The 17,901-nt window shown below is 37.8% G+C and overlaps 1 protein-coding gene across 1 annotated transcript in view; it reads left to right on the forward strand.

Moving 5' to 3' along the window:
- The window catches only part of LOC110288822 (signal-regulatory protein beta-2-like), a 134,900-nt gene that overhangs the window by 61,013 nt on the left and 55,986 nt on the right, over nucleotides 1–17,901 (forward strand). The window contains exon 2 of the mRNA XM_085836074.1: nucleotides 13,214–13,570. Within this exon, the coding sequence (XP_085692200.1) occupies nucleotides 13,214–13,570 (357 nt within the window). The remainder of the gene's footprint in view (nucleotides 1–13,213; nucleotides 13,571–17,901) is intronic.

Genomic DNA, 17,901 nt, shown 5'->3' on the forward strand with positions numbered 1-17,901 from the left:
TATTCAATTTTCCCAGCACTATTTTTTAAAAGTGCTATTGTTTTCCTCTATATGTGTTTTTAATTTGTCAAAAATAAAGTGGCTGTAGTCTCATGGATTTCACATAGTTTCTGGGTCTTCTATTCTGTTTGTCATGTGCCTGTTTACAATTCACTGTTTGCATTACTGTCTTTGCAGTGCTCAAAATGAAGTATGTAGTACTTACAGCAGTATTCTTTTAAAACTTAAAACTCTTCTTAAAATTTCTTTAGTTATCTATGAGCTTTGGTGCTTCCATATGATTCTTCCTGTATATATCTGTAGAAATGTTCATTGTGATTTTATTATACTGGTACATTGCTTTTGGTAAAATTCTGTAATGATGGGAAGTCTTTCTACCTTCTAATGCCTTTTATCAATTATTTTATTATGTTAAAATGTTATCGCAGAGCTATTTTTTCAGGACAAGATCTTAAGCATAGAAGAAACCTGCAGGTAGGAGCTGATGAAGGGCTCATGGAGGGGTGTTGCTTCCTGGATTGCTCCCCATAGCTTGCTCAGCCTGCTTAAGATCTTATAGAACCCAGGATGACCAGACCAAAGGTGGCCCCATCCACATTGGGCTAGGCCCTCCCATATCAATCACTGATTAAAAACATATCCTACAGGCCTGACTATAGCTTGATCTTACTGAGATATTTTCTCAACTGAGGCTCTCTTAGTTTTAGGAGTTCCTCCATATTTCCTTCTTTAGCACATGTTCCTTTATCCACCCAGTTTGGCCCTCCCTTTCCAGTCCACCAATCTCTGTCCATCAATAAATATCTATTCTATTTAACCTCCCTAAGGAGATACTTCCCTGTTCTTTAGTAATCCCTTACACTCTAACTAAGGATTATGATAAGAATTATAGTTTACTTATAAAAAACTTAACTTACCTCAACATATAAACTAATGCATACCATGTTTGTCTTTAACAGTCTGTGTTACTTCATTCAGGATGACTTTTCTAGCTCTTTCCATTAAACTATGAATTTCGTGATTTCCTTCTTTTAATCAGCTTTGTAATATGTTCCATACATTCCTCTGTCCATTCATTTGTTGAAAGACATCTAGGCTGCTTCAAATTTATGGCTACTGTGAATAGAGCAGCAAGGAAGATGGTTTACCAAGTGCCGCTGTGGTAGAATAAAGCATCCTTTGGGTATATACCCAAGAGTGTTGCAGCTGGATCTTGAGGTAGATCTGTCCCCAGCTACATAAGGAACTGCCATATGGTTTCCATAACAGCTGTAGAAGTTTCCACACCTACCAGCAATAGACTTACCATATACCCTTACCATCCTTCTTGCCAGTGTGATCTGTCACATGTTGTATTGATGTTGGCCATTTAAGATTAAATTCAAAGTATTTTTGAATAGTTCCTTGATGACTAAAGTGTTGAGCAATTTGAAGTACTTCTCAGCCATTTGTCTTTCCTCTTTGGATATCTCTGGGTTGATTTTGTATCCATTTATTAATTGGGTTGTTTTCTTTAGGCGGATTTTAAAAAATTAAATGAATAAAATTCATTTTAAAATATACAACTCAGTATTGACATTTTTTAAGTCATCAAAATAATTTATTTGTTAAATGTCTCTTAAATATACATGATAACTTCTGAAGCTAAAAGTAATATGCACTCAAACAGTTTTTAAAATTGGTTTGGAACATTAAACATGATTGAAGTAGAAAAAGAATCTCTTATAAAGTTCTCTATGAAAGGAAATTGTGACAAATTCCTGATTAGACATAAACTGTTTCATCTCCAAGGGAGAATATGCAGTGTAACTGTGGCTTCATAGAATGAATGGGGTATGGTTTCTTCTCTTTCTATTTTGTGGAATAATTTGAAGAGTATTGCTATTAGTTCTACTCTGAAGGTCTGACAGAATTCTGCAGTAAACCCATCTGGTCCTGGGGATTTTTTCAGTGGGAGGCTATTAATGACTGTTTATATTTCTTTAGGGGTTAAGGGACTGTTTAGATGGTTTATGTGATCCTGATTTAACTTTGGTATTTGGTATCTGTCTAGAAAATTATTCATTTCATTCAGATTTTCCAGTTTTCTTGAATATAGGCTTTTGTAGTAGGATCTGATGATGTTTTGAATTTCCTCAGTTTCTATTGTTATATCTCACTTTTCATTTCTGATTTTGTTAATTTGGATGCCATCTCTATGTCCTTTAGTTAGTCTGGATAAGAGTTTATCATTCTTGTTGATATTCTCAAAGAACCAGCTCCTGGTTTTGTTGACTTTTTATATATTTTTTGTTTGTTTGTTTTTTTGTTTCTACTTGAATGATTTCAGCACTGAGTTTGATTATTGCCTCACTTCTACTCCTCTTGGGTGTATTTGCTTCTTTTTCATCTAGAGTTTGCAAATGTGCTATAAAGCTGCTAGTGTATGTTCTCTCTAGTTTCTTTTTGGAGGCACTCAGAGCTATGAGTTTTCTTCTTAGCACTGCTTTCATTGTGTCCCATAAGTTTGGGTATTTTGTGTCTTCATAATCATTAAATTCTAAAGTCTTTAATTTCTTTCTTTATTTCTTCCTTGACCAAGTCATCATTGAGTGGGACATTGTTCATCTTCCATGTCTATGAGGGATTTCTGTTGTTTTGTTTCTATTGAAGACCAGCCTTAGTCCATGGTTCGATGCATGGCATTACTTCAATCTTCTTGTATCTGTTGAGGCCTATTTTGTGACCTATTATATGGTCAATTCTGGAGAAGCTGCCATGAGGTCCTGAGAAAGTATAGACTTTTGTTTTAGGATGAAATCTTCTATAGATATCTGTTAAATCCATTTGGTTAATAACTTCTGTTAGTTTCAATTTGTCTTTGTTTATTTTGTGTTTCCATGATTTGTCCATTGATGAGAGGTGATCTTGAAGTCTCTCACTATTATTGTCTGAGGTGTAATGTCTGCTTTAAGCTTTAGTAAAGTTTCTTTTATGAATGTGGGTGTCCTTTCATTTCATAGATGTTCAGCATTGAGAGTAACTCTTATTAGATTTTTCCTTTGATGAGTATGAAGTGTCCTTCCTTATTTATTTATTTTTTGATAACTTCTGGTTGAAAGTTGATTTTATTCAATTAGAATGGGTACTCCAGCTTGTTTCTTGGGACCATTTGCTTAGAAAATTGTTTTCCAGGCCTTTACTCTGAGGTAGTGACTGTCCTTGTCACTGAGGTGCATTTGCTGCAAAATGCTGGGTCTTGTTTATATTTCCAGTGTATTATTCTATGTCAGCTTTATCATCTTCTGTTGCAGTAAATCTCCAACCCAAATATGCCCCCTGGCAATGAAAACACAACTCAATTAATATGAATTTGTGCCTAGACTTGGCAGATCTACTTCTACACTACCATCTTCCAAATCTATGAGACCCCATAGAACTTGCAGTTTCTCCAGGCCATATGCTTTTTCTCTGCTTTTCTTCTTCTTCTTCCTCCTCTGCATCCTCTCCCTCTTCCATTTCTTCTTTTAGTCTCTCCAAATCTGCAATACATTCATTTTATCTGCCCAATCTTCAGCTCTCCTTTATTTTGAAAATTAAGGTGGGAAGCAGGTTTACAGGAAATCACCTGAGGGCAGACTCGCTCCCTGTTCAAAGCCAGGGTAATGGAATTTCCATAAAATATATTTAGCCCCTGGGCTATCTACAACATTTCCCCCTTTCTGTCTAATTAGAAGACTATTTTATCTCAGATGTAGTTGAACATAACTATTATTATTACGTAATTTATAAAGTACAAGGGACCTAACACCCAGTCCATCATCCTTGTTAATTAAACAGAACCTCTCTTCTTTACCCTTACTTAAAAGACTTATAATTCTACATCTCAATATGTCTTGGCTTTAGATTGATTGTCATCTGAAAACCATCCTCTCAAAACTGTTCCTCTCAAAGTAAAAAGCCTGGGTTGGCTAGGAGACTATGTAGTTTTTCAAACCTATCAGAAATCCAAGAATAACCAATAGTACCTAAAAATATATAGGAAGCCTAAAACAGCTTCCAAAACTTAGACAATCCATAGAGACTGGTGATCACCTGGACTGTCCCTTACTTCAACATGTTGGAACATTGCTCTTCAGCCTACTGGGCAGGGTCTTCTGACAGACTTAGAGAAACAGCAATATTAAAGACTAGCCTACTCTGTCTCAGAAGAGTAAAGCTGTCCTAACTTGTCATTGTGTCCTTTTTGGGACAGTATTATGTCTGTATATGAAATGAGGCAATTCTTGCCCAGTGGTTATTTCACCCCAACTGGGATAATTCAAAGATGCTCAGTTTCTTCTTTGAATCCAAAACAGGGAAAGCTGTCAGGAGCATACTAGTCTCAACAACAAGTGAATAAATGATCATTAAATGTCACATTCTGTGGACTTCTGATGTTTTTGAAAATCATCTATCTATGTGAAGTAATCTAGATTGATCTCTGTTAACTACTCTCCTTCCTTTCTAATTAAAATAACTGAAGACAACCTAACAATAAACTCAGAGCCATGAATTTTCTACTTGGACTCACAGGCTTACATATCCAAGATCTGTTTATAATAACAGTAATAGAAGGAGTGGGTTTAAGCCCTGTACTTTGAAATTTTAGTATCAAAGACAGTCTATAGTAACCACCCTTAGTTCCAAAGACTAGGGAACTAGGACGATGACTCTTCATAACTTCTTCAAGCTGAATATGGGTGTTGAGATATTTTGAAGGGAGTGGAAGGGTAGGAAAATGGGGGCGTTGGTAGGCCTTAAGAAGGCCATACCAATGATTGTATTAGTCTCTGATCTGTGTCCTGACTGGATCTAAATGAAAAACCAAGACATCAGGGGTTCAGGCAGGTCAGTTCAGCATGTCTGACAATGAAATTCACCAAGGCTGTATATTATGTAATATATTAATCTCCAAACAAAATTTTAGTATCAACAAGATAAACTTTTTGCTTGATTTTCTGGAATCTAGCTTTTCAGGGGTGTCTCCCCCTGTCAAATCTCATCCATATAATTCTGGAAGGTGTAAATATGTTAATCATCTTTTTCAAAAACACAAAGACAAAACCTTTTCCCCAAATCAGCATATTCTTCTGTAGCTTGCCCTCTGTCCCAGAGGAACAATAAAACAACCTCAATACTCGAAATCACACATATTTTAGCCCATTTAGGCCTTTCTAATTTGTCATGTCAGGATATTAACCCAAAATTCCTGTGGAGCCTATGTTAGACAGAATATGAGTCTCCTGCAGACTTTATTATACCATTTTGAAAACAATTGATTCACACTTCTATTTTCCTTTCCTTTCCCTTTCCCTTTCCCTTTTCTTTTCCTTTTCCTTTTCCTTTTCCTTTTCCCTTTCCTTTCCTTTTCCTCTCCTCTCCTCTCCCCTCCTCTTTGTCCTCCCCTCCCCTCCCCTCCCCTTCACTTCCTTTACCCTTCCCTTTCTTTTCCCTTCTTCCCTTATCCAACCTTCTGCTCCACCTTCTCTTTATCTACCCAATTATTAGCTCTCCTTTATTTTATAAATTTAGGTTGGAAGAAGGTTTACAGGAAATCATCTGAATGCTGACTCATTCCTTGTTCACAGCCACTCACAGGAGAATGGAATTACCATCAAATATAATTAGCTCCAGGGCTATTCACAACAATCTTCCATATTTTTTATTAGATATTTTCTTTATTTACATTTCAAATGTTAGCCTCTTTCCTAGTTTCCCCATCTGAAAACCCCCTATCCCTCCTCCTGCTCACCAACCCACCCACTCCTGTTTCCTGGCCCAGTCATTCCCATATACTGGGGCATAGTACCTTTGCAGGACCAGAGGCCTCTCTTCCCATAGATGACCTACTAGGACATCCTCTGCTACATATGCAACTAGAGCCATGAGTCCCTCCATGTGTTTTCTTTGGTTGGTGGTTTAGTTCTAGAGAACTCTGGGTTACTGGTTAGTTCATATTGTTGTTCCTCCTAGGGGGCTGCAAACCCATTCAGCTCCTTGGGTCCCTTCTCTAGCACCTTCTTTGGGGACCCTGTGCTCTGCCAAATGGATAGCTGTGAGAATCTACTTTTGTATTTGTCAGAAACTGGCAGAGCCTCTGAGGAGACAGCTATATCAGGCTCCTATTGTATGTCTTTTTATTGGGGAATTGAGTCCATTGATGTTAAGAGATATTAAGGAAAAGTGATTGTTGCTTCCTTTAACTTTTGATGTTACTTTTATATTTATGTGGCTATCTTTTTTGGGGGGGGTTGTTGAAAGATTAGTTTCTTGCTCTTTATAGGGTGTAGTTTCCCTCCTACTGTTGGCATTTTCCATCTATTATCCTTTGTAGTGCTGGATTTGTAGAGAGATATTTTGTCAATTTGTTTTTATCTCAGAATATCTTGGTTTTTCCATCTATTGTAATTGAGATGATTGTTGGGCATAGTAGCCTGGGCTGGCATTTGTGTTCTCTAAGGGTCTGTTATGAAATCTGCCCAGGCTCTTCTGGCTTTTAGAGTCTTTGGTGAGAAGTCTGGTGTAATTCTGATGGTCTGCCCTTATGTGCTACTTGACTCTTATCCCTTACTGCTTTTAATATTCTTTCTTTGTTTTGTGCATTTGGTGTTTTGACTGTTATGTGATGGGAGGAGTTTCTTTTCTGGTCCTTTTTGGAGCTCTGTAGGCTTCTTGTATGTTTATGGGCATCTCTTTCTTTAGGTTAGGGAAGTTTTTTTCTATAATTTTGTTGAAGATATTTACTGGCTCTTTAAGTTGGGAATCTTTGTTCTTTTCTCACTGTCCAGTGAGAGTTCTCACTGTCCAGTGAGACTGCAGAAAAAGTTAAGTTCTAATGATAATTTTTGTACTTCCTGATGCTTTCTGTTTTTTTTTATAGTTTCTGAAACTAATATTACATAATTTCCTTGATATTCTTTTCAAAATACATGATTTCTCTTTACTTTTTAAAGTTTCTGTCTCTCTGTTTCTGTCTGTCTCTACATATCTGTCTGTCTCAGTCTCTCTCTCTCTCTCTCTCTCTCTCTCTCTCTCTCTCTCTCTCACACACACACACACAAGCTCATATTTATCTTTATATTCCTAAATATTTAAATACAATTTTCTCTGTTTATCTCTTACTTGAGCAAGGACTATACTTATGGACATGTGAAGAATGAGGAGCCATATCTCAGTGAAGAAGATTGTGTATTGCTGAGGAGTTCTTTTTATGGACTATGTTCCAGCTATGCTTTGCTTGATTGATGTCTCTCTGCCACAAGTATCTTTCTTACTCTAGGCCCCAATGCAACAGGACTGTCAGATATTAAAATTCTAAGCTGTGATATGTAGTACAAGTTCTACTTTTATCAGTTGAATTATTTTAGAAATTTGCTTCTGTCATGCGAAGTTGCTTAGGAAAAATACTATGCTTTGAGCCTCAAATATATCAAAATCTTTATGTATTAAATCCTGTTCAACAGATAATTGCACCAGTTTGAAAGATGATTGAGTATTTAGAATGTAAGGTCTAATAGAATAGAAGGTAAAAGTAGCATGCTTTTGAATGGGACATGTAAGCCACATCAGTGCTTGCCACTCAGTGATTTCTGCCACTATGAGATGTGTAACTTAGCTCTATCACAAACCATCATTATGATAAGACTCTGTCTAAACTGAGACCATTGGAAACAATCAATTATCAGAATGCTTAACTCTGAAACAATGATCCAGAAAAAAATATCAATTCACTTGAATTTCTGTTCCCAGATATTTTTTCAAATCAGTTAACAGCTAATTCATCAAGAAACAATTATATCCACATCCCCATCCCTATCTAAACCTAGAGAGAGCTTCATAAACTGTACCTAGCTCTATGTCTCTCTGCAGATCATCCAATGTCAGGTGAAGGTGTCATGACTAAGCAAACCCACTGAGGAATTACATTTTAAAATTATGACACTCACCATGTCCAAGATACCATGTGAAGTACTCCCATATCATATGGTCCAACATCTCCAGTTAATGATCTTGTCAAACTGACACAAATACAGAAAAAGAATCAGAAGCACAAACACTAATTGCAATGTGTAGAGCTGTAGATTGGATTCAGGCTGTCTGACTGAAGTCATGGAATTAGCAATAACTCTTCCCAGAAACTTCAATCTATCCCATGAGCTTTAGAGTGAAATGAGGACAGGGTCGATGATTTTCTTTTCTGAGATCTTCATTCTTATATGCAAACAACTTTTCTTGAAAATATACTTTTCATGAATAACTTGGTTTCTATTCCATAGATTATCAAGTTAATATGGATTTCAATGACATAATAAGATATCACACTGAACAAATCAGATGTGGGGAAGATATTCTTTGGATACTCACTTGAAGCTAGAGGTTGTTCTGTGAATATGTGTGGCACAGGAGAATAAAAGTAGAGGCAGAGTCACACATGCATATATTAAAGTCTATTAAGGAAAATAATAATGAAGATAAAGGATGAAGTGTGTAGTACTTTAAAATATATATGTGAAATATGCCCTATTGTCTAAAGAAATAAGCAGTCTCTTTTGGTGACTTAGATATTGAAAACAGGGTGGGGTAAATGAGCATCACTAAGAAGAGGAAATTTGATAAAAAAGATACAGAGATAAAAAGATAAAAAGAAAATGTGAGAGTGAGTCATATGGCCCAGCATTCTGGAAGGATTTCACTGATGGCCCCAGCATATGCTAAGGAAATAATCTTTGTCACAGAGCCTCCTGCCCTGTTCATGGACGGAGCTTTCAATCCAGGATAATGGGAGCCACTCCAGGCTTGGAAAAGAGAAACACCATAACCTAATGTGGGTTTTTTTTTTTCTTTTTCCAATTTTTAATTAGGTATTTTCTTCATTTACATTTCAAATGCTATCCTGAAAGTCCCCTATCCCCCCTCCCCTTGTGGGTTTTTTTTGTTTGTTTGTTTGTTTTTGTTTTTTGGGGGGGTTGTTTTGTTTTGTTTTTCGACACAGGGTTACACTGTATAACCCTGTCTGTCCTAGAACTCACTCTGTAGACCAGGCTGGCCTCAATCTCAGAAATCTGCCTGCCTCTGCCTCCCAAGTGCTGGGATGAAAGGTGCTCGCCACCATGCCTGGCTTCCCTTGTGGGTTTAAACTGATTTTTTTTTCTATCTGATAACTGAACACAGATTCTTCTGAACCTAATAGAAGAAGTGCCATGGTGGCAGATATTCCAAGACCTCCAGTTCTTTGTCCTAGTGTTAACACACATCCACATCGAAGTCCACATAACCTTTGGCTAGAAGAGATAAAACATACTTGACTCTTATGAAATATACTTTATGCTCCTCTGAGGTGAAACACTTTTCTACTGAATCCCAATGTACTTCAGAGCCTTTCATGTTGATGTCAGTGGTCTTCTAAGTAAGATGAATAGTGACACTGTAACACTTGGCTTGAAGTCAGAAGCACTACACTAGTTTAGATAGTACAGGGGCACTGCAGCTGTGGCTCTGGAGATGGAAGAGTGAAAGTGAAGAGGGACTGTCCCAAGCATAGTTCCTGTAAAGATTCCAGCTGGTTCCCCTCTATCAGCTGAAGACGGTAATAAATGGATGCTCCCACTACCTATGATTGCCCACATCCTCCAAACAGAATTAGCTGAGATTCTCAAATCCCCTCTGCAAGTAAAATTGCACAGGTATCTGGATTCTTAGCTTAGTTTTCAGTGCCCTCACCCCAGATAGGAAATATTTTGGGCCCTCTCTTGATGAGTACCTTAACTTCAATAATTGGTTGCCTGAAATTTCTGTTGAATAATGCTTTAATTCTTTGGGACAGATTAGGTGTGTCCTGGATATTGATATTTAAAGTTCCCCATGTTTACCCTTTTATCTTTATAAAGTTAAATTTATCAACTGCTTTATAAGTGTTAAAAACATTATTATTTTGTTTGTTAATCATTATGATAAAGAATCTATGCTAACAACAATATTTCAGAGGCATGGATACCACACATATGTTATTTCCAGATAATCCTACTAGAACAGCAAGCTATCATACTATTTTTCTACTCTGTGTTTTATTCCTGAATCACCTTTGAGATCCCAGTGCTAAATAATATTTTAAGTACAATGTTGTTTTTCAATATTATAAGTCCATAATATTTTAAGTTTTGCTTCACTTTTCAGTTTGTTGTTTTATGTTTTCTTAGTCCAGAAGCTAATAAGATTTATAATCTCTATGGTATTTTGACACAATCATTTTAGTCTATAAATTTGGTATATTGTTTTGGTATTTCCAGTTGTAACAAATTATATAGCTTTGAAGATATTAGTTTTGTGTAAATACACATATCAAAATATAAATTACTATATAGGCTTACACAATGCAATTCATTCCTGCTACATTTAATTATATGTTAGTTTTTTATCAGTTAGTATCCAAGTACTATGCTCATATTTATTAGATCTGGCATTAGCTCATTACACAACGTTTTAACATTTTAATATTCCATTGATTTTGGCTTCAGTTATCTAGGAAGCTGAGTTTCCACATCAGACCTAATGCTTGCAGACTCAATAGTAAGTGTTTAGGCTGAGGCTATCCCTCACATTTTTCATTGCATACTGTTGTGGAGCCTGATTTTAGATTATTAATGGATGCCACCAAAGTGGAATATTAGAGCCATCATTATCCAAAAGAAAGAAAGAAAGAAAGAAAGAAAGAAAGAAAGAAAGAAAGAAAGAAAGAGAGAGAGAGAGAGAGAGAGAGAAAGAAAGAAAGAAAGAAAGAGTAGAGGCTCTGGGTTTATGATAAATTTTATGCTTTAAAAATATTGAAATATTCAGGGATTGGTATAGTAAGATTTCTAGACTCTGATGATGCCATATTATCATTTTTGTTGTTCATTACGTACTTACACTGGTATATTGCCATCCACATTTAGGATAAATAGCACTCTGGGAGCCAGTCTTTCAGTTAATTTTTGTTCGATTTTGTTTTGTTCCTTGCTATTGTTTCCTCTTTGTTCTTCTGAGCTTTGTGGTGTATATTCCTGGTATCCAGCTTCACCTTTGGTCCAGCAGAGAGTCTAGATTTCTGGTACTTAACATGGCATTTGGTCCATTTTTGTTCTTCTGTCTGGCATGGTCTGTACTCAGTATACATTATCCATCTATGTGTGAGTGGGTATGGCAACAGGGAGCAGGTAGAAGATGAGGTATCAGAAGCTTGGGTCTTTTTACCATGAAAGGAATTCTTTGGAAGGTTCAGATGGCAGGTGGGGATCATATCTCGTATTCCATGTATGGCCTGCACCTAGACAGCCATTGACTGTCTTAGTAGGGGAAGATGTATGGAAAAAGGCAGTGGACGGCAGGAGGTTTCAGTTGCTTGGGCCATGACTTCTAAACTGAGAGATTAGGAGGGTTAATACAGCAGGTATGGCTCTTAACTTTCCTGGATGTCATGCATGGCCTTCACCTGAGTAATGGGTAACTACATGAATAGCAGGAGTGTGGGGCTATACAGTGGTGTGAAAGTGTTTGTGTTGATGCCAGGAGCCAGACCATCCTGGAATGGTGTGAAGTGGGACACATCATTAGACTTAGAGGTAGCACTGAAGAATGATTATTCTCTGGCCTTCTCTCTCTCTAACTATACTTGATTGTTGATTATAACTTCTAAAAAGTGCAAAAACTTTTCTTGCTTATTCTGTGTTTAAAATCATTGGCTTATGCAATTAATACCTTTTGTCTAGCAGTGGGGAATTGAGTGAAAATTTTATTGCTATTGCTCTATACTGTGTCCATTAGCCAGAAGCCTCTTTGGTGAGGCTTCTTAACTCTGTGAGCCAGAGAAGAAGGAAAGGAAATGAATTAAAATGCTTTATATTGGCAAATGTGTCTGTCTATCTATCTATCTATCTATCTATCTATCTATCTATCTATCTATCTATCTATCTACCTATCTATTATCTATCTATTAATATACCCAAACTCAGGCTGGGCCCAATTGTCACAATCAGCTCCACAAGCATTCACACATGCTTACATGCATTCATATCACACACACACACACACACACACAAATATATATATATATATATATATATATATATATATATATATATATATATACAAAAAGACATACACATTTCGATGGAAGGATGGATGGATGGATGGATGGATGGATGGATGGATGGATGGATGGATGGATAGATGGATATATGGATGGATTGTTCAGAGCTCCTCAAGGCAAACCATCCAACAACATATGTAAGCAAGGGCAAGTGGTGGTCAAGGTTTTAGAAGTTTCAGTCATTTAGTTCTGAAAGGAGGGCATAGAAGTGTTCAGATTGAAGATGGGAATCTCACCTGTTTTGGCTTGAGTGAGCAGCAGATCTTTGTCCAAATAGGGGAAGGTACATGGAAAGGGGGAAGGGCAGTGTGAACAGGAATGCATCAGTGGCTTGCATATTAGCTTCCAAACCAATGGATTAGGAAGTCCAGACCATAGGTAGGCCTTTTGTGAATAGCATGACCTGCACCTGAGTAGTGGATGTTCACCTGAGTAGTGGAATAGGGGTTGGGAATAAAGTGGGTTGGGAGGTGTAGATTTATCTTGGGTGTGATAACCTCGTGTCGTTGGGCTCTAAATCAAGAAAGTGTGAATAGAAGGGTTCAGATGGAAGATGAGGCTCTAACATTTCTAGCTGGAGGTTTTATTTCTTAATTAGGATGCATATTATTAGGACATATCTATGACATGATCACTCTACCTGATACAGCAAACACCATAATAAGGATCTTTTAATCAAATGTATACTTCACTATACTTCAGCACTTGTATTCATATCTCTTTGGTGTAAAAGAGTCACACAATCACACCCATCACCATTATAACAAAGTTTCTCTAGGCTACATTCACAGAAAATAAAACAGAAGCCGATACTGATGAAGCATGATAATTCCAAAAAAATTAGGGCTGCAATCAGAATTCTGCCAAGTTTGAAGTATCTATGTTATTCAATTTCTTTGACTGTACTATATTCTTATATTGAAATGTCCAACTAGGAACTATGTTCAGGAACATGCTGAGCTCTAGTGAGTAACATGTTTTTGTTTTCATTTTTATTTTTGTTTTATTACAAAATTGAGGAGCTTGTGGCTTTCCATCAGGATGAGCACTAACTGTTGTTTTCTGTAGGAGCAGCTGGGAAAGAGCTGAAGGTGATCCAGCCTGAGAAATCAGTTTTTGTTGGTGCTGGAGGTTCGGCTAATCTGAACTGCACAGTGACATCCCTGCTCCCAGTGGGGCCCATCAGGTGGTACCAAGGTGTAGGACAGAGTAGAATGTTGATATATTCTTACTCAGGAGGACACTTCCCCAGAATAACAAATATTTCAGATGCTACAAAGAGAAACAACATGGACTTTTCTATCCGTATCAGTAATGTCACTTTTGCTGATGCTGGTATCTACTACTGTGTGAAGTTCCAGAGAGGATCATCATGGCCTGACACTGAGATTCAGTCTGGAGGCGGCACTGAGTTGATAGTCCTTGGTAAGTACTACATCTTTTTTTCATCCATGATTTCTCCTACAGGTTGAAACAGTGTCCAATACTCTGTGAACAACAATTAAGAAACCCATGTAGAAGGGACCCTAAAATACATAAGTTCACTTTACCCCATATCTGACCAAGAAACCTGAGAAGAATAGAGGATATGCTGGGTTAGAGGTTTCCCCTTCTGGGAATTAGGTGTAAATTCATACATTTGTTTGTTGCCCCACTGAACTTATATTTCTCAAACCATCTCAAATTAGTGGCTGTTGAAAAACCATGAAAGCGATGCCTCTCCTATTCATTGACAGGGTCAGACCAGGCCTATGGACTCCAAAGTGTAATTCATATCTGATCAAGTCTTCTCTTTCTTCCCAAACACTGTGGGGCTTAGATGTTCCAGGCCCAACTCTACATTTCTATGGAGACAGCGGGTAGCTGTCAAGCAGGAACATTTTACCCATGTTGTATGACTCCTCCTTCCCAAGATAAGAAGTACATCACACCAGAGATATCCAGAGCAGGGAGTTTTTTCTCATTTCCAGTTCATTCACAGCACACAGAAAATTCCAGAGATGTCCACATTCTCTGTGGAATCTTATCCCTTGTTTAGATGTGGGCAATAAGTAAGGGACTGTCAGAGAGCATTTTGTATCAGAGTGCTATTCACACAGGCACTGAAGTTTTGAGCCAATGCTTACTTGCTCCCTGGAGGAAAGTTCCATGCGGATTTTATTCAATCACCAACCAAGGCAGCCATACACTCACTTTGAATTTCCTGGCAGATGCATGAAACTCTTGATGTTGAGAATTTTAAAGCATGAAGGACAGTCAAACTATCCAGCCCAATAGAGATTGGGGACCTGTATGAGACCTGTCCATGACCACACAGCCAGTTATTATGAAGATCTGTGATGGAATCCACCTCTCATTCCTGGCCAACCTCTTTCTGTCCAAGCAAAAGGCACCATCTCCATTTAGGCACCTGATGCACAAGACATGTTGAATCAGAATTTCATGAACCCAGACCCCATTTCTATTCATCATCACCTCCAAAGTTTCAATATTTTCCTCACACTCATATTCTAATATGCAATAATGATTAGAAAGCTACACAAATGTCAACAATACTCTCACCCCATATTGTATCTTAGACTGTTTCCTATTAGAAACAATTAGGCAGCAGCTAGAGATACTATATTTCAGTTTGCAGACCATGAATATTTCATTTGTATTTATTTTGGGCTACTAAAATAGTAGTTAGTGGTTGGCACTTAGCAGCTACATAGGCCCAGATGGACCTACTCCCACCCTGGTCATAAAAAAAAAATGCCCTCTCTATAGGAGGTCTGTGGCATTTTAGAGTAGATAAGTTTATAAAGATGTTAGTTACCATTTCCCCACTTGGGTGTGGTGTGGCAAATCTTCTCACAACCCTTCAGTGAAGAGAGACAAGGAGAAATGTTTCACCTTGAATTCATGCAAGGAATTCATAACAATGACACTGAGGTTCTAGGAAATGTAAAATATAGCAAACCAGAATCTGTAAGTGACTGAGGTAAGATGCAGTCCATAGTTTCCAGTGATCCTAGCTTCATGTGCCATGTCATTTGTTATAAGGATGTTCTTCATCATGATGTTGGCAGACAGAGGAGCAACAAATAGTAATTGCCATATGCCATATCTCTGTTATGTTTTCTTCTTCATAAGCATGTTCTATAAAAGTGTGGTCACATTTTCCCTTAGAGAAGACCCTGAGGTTCATAGAAGGACCAGATGTGAACAGGTAATGAAGAGGCAAGTGTTGTCTACAATCTCTGCCTTATGAAGTAACACAGTACAGATGCTTTTCTTCCTACATAACCTATTCTCTGAGCAGCAACCACAAAACTGAGCTGCCAAATGTTTTCAGTACTGAAAATGCAATGAGGAAATAAATCACGATATGCAGGAATCCAGGTCCCCAGGAGCAAAGGCCTCTTTCTGCCTGAAGCTGCCTGGAGCAGAGATCTAGCAGAAAATTCCTGAAATTGGAGTCTTAGGGTAGAAATAGTGCAATGTCACTGGGATGGCTTCAGTGGAGAACAGCAGCTTTCTTTTGGTAAATGAATGTGAAGTCACAGAAAATAACCTCTGAAACAGTAAGGAATAAAAGACAGTTTTGTTTCAACCTCAGTGTCTTCATCTGTAAAGCTGTGATGATCACAGATCTCTCAGAGGAAAACAACTGTATATCAACCAATACAACAGCATGCCAAAGCACACGTGGTATATCATGGTCATTAAACCTTGAGCAACTCATTGAACCTGACCCTTGGTTATCCTTCTGTAGAATGAGGATACCTGTGCCCATTTTAAGATAGATATGATTACCCAGAGAAATATTGAGTGTATGACATCAGGAGACCATAGGGTGAGAAATCTTCCTCTTTGTACAATGCTCTGTTTCCTCTTCTGTGATAATTACAGCCATGGTTGATGGTAGGTGTTCCTTGAGAAAAGAGAAGACATGCACATATTATTGGCTTTTAGTGTCTGGGTCATTAGGAACATCAGAATCCCACAAAAATCTCAGTCTTCACAAAAGAGGACTGAATCTAAATGCCTTGCTATGCATCCTAGTACTGCTACTTTATGACATGTACTCAGGACAAGATCTTCACACAGGGTAATCTCTTCCTGCTAGCAGAGAATATGAATGTGTTCTAATGAAGGAGTAAAGTTATTCAACATTCTTAGAGAAAGTGCTGATTGCTAGGAAATATTTCAACACTGTAAGTGTGCTACTATTGGGTCATGTGATCTTGGACATTCCATTTTCCCTCATAGTCTTTCCATTTATTGACATGAAGTTAGGTTCTTCTTCTGGCTACTTTTCAAATTTACTGTGAAACTGAAAGAAAGAAAATCCAGATCCATGTTCCTTTAGTTGTACTGATATGGGTGTTGGTATCTGGAATGGCATGTACATGATTTTAGGCAACAGGAGATATTTGGGATCATTTTCTTGATAGAGCTGTGAGCACAGCGAATTGAGACATGATATAACCCCTTCATGCTTCAGAACAGCAAGGGCCATGCTGCAGAACACAATCCCTTAAAACCCAAGTAATGTGCTAGAGACATCTTTCAGTGAGCAAATTCATTTTCCTAAGTTTCACATAATTGAAAGCCCTCTTCAACCTTTTCCAAATTTGTCCTTGGGATAGTCAGTGAATGGATCTGTGTGCTTTCTTTTAGTATTGTTTTATTATAGGTGCCCCCAAGAAATGATTTGTCAAATACCTAAGCTAGATTCAACTTTGCTTCCTGGCTTTCACCACTGGTCTAGGCAGCCCTGGAGCCGACCCTGGGCTTGGAATTTCATAAGAATGTTACTCATTCACATGAAATGCCCCAGTGTTGACAGTAATCAGGCATCTCACAGTTTGCCAGATAGGAGCTAGTAATCTCAGGGCTAGTTCAAAATAGTAAACTTAGGATCTTCATTACAGTCAGGTATGGCAGACTACATTACATATTATAAGAAAGTTGGTGAGTTGTTCTGACAAATGGTGATTCCCTACAGACACTTAAAAGAGCAGCCAAGCTACTCTCATATGCAAGAATTTACAATGGCCTAAGAAGAAGGAGGGTTGTGGTTTAAGGAAGAACTACAGTATTCCATTATTCATAAAAAGGTCAGCAAGAGCAGAACCCCCCTGGTACAAACTTTCACAAGACTCAGAGGAATAGCATAAATGGTGACTAGAGTGTGAAACCTGACTCCTGTCAATTGCTGACTTTAGATAGGGCTGATTTTATCTCAATTGTAAACACTGCCTGGTTCCTGTTATGCTTTATGTTTGCATTTTTTGTTTTGTGTCAGATAACTTCAATGTACCTTGACTGATATGTCACCTAACTTCTTTGCTTTCTTCTGTAATATAAGTCTGATGCTCGCTTTGAGAAATTACATTCAGATACAGTACTCTCTCTGTGTCAGTGTCTGTTTGTAACTTCCTGTTGACTCTTTGCCCACCTGAACACTGAAGCTCTGGTTGGTTCCCTACGGGTTGAGGGACACATTGAGTTCAGTCCATGGCAAACAGGGACAAAAATCAAGAAGAGACTGAGTGAAAGGAGATCCAGCAGTAGATCCAAATTGGAATTCAGCTCAAGGGAGGCTCTAAGGCCTCACAATATTACCAGTGATATTCTGTGTTTATAGAAAGGAAATTAGTATGTCTGCCCTCAGAGAGGCCTGACAAGCAGCTGAAAGAGTCAGATGCAGATACTTACACCCAAATAATAAACAGAAGCTGGGGAACCCTGTGGTTGAATTAGAAAAA

This window comes from Mus caroli, unplaced genomic scaffold (assembly GCF_978045245.1).
Source record: "Mus caroli unplaced genomic scaffold, Mus_caroli_1 scaffold_3, whole genome shotgun sequence".
NCBI classification, from domain to species: domain Eukaryota; kingdom Metazoa; phylum Chordata; class Mammalia; order Rodentia; family Muridae; genus Mus; species Mus caroli.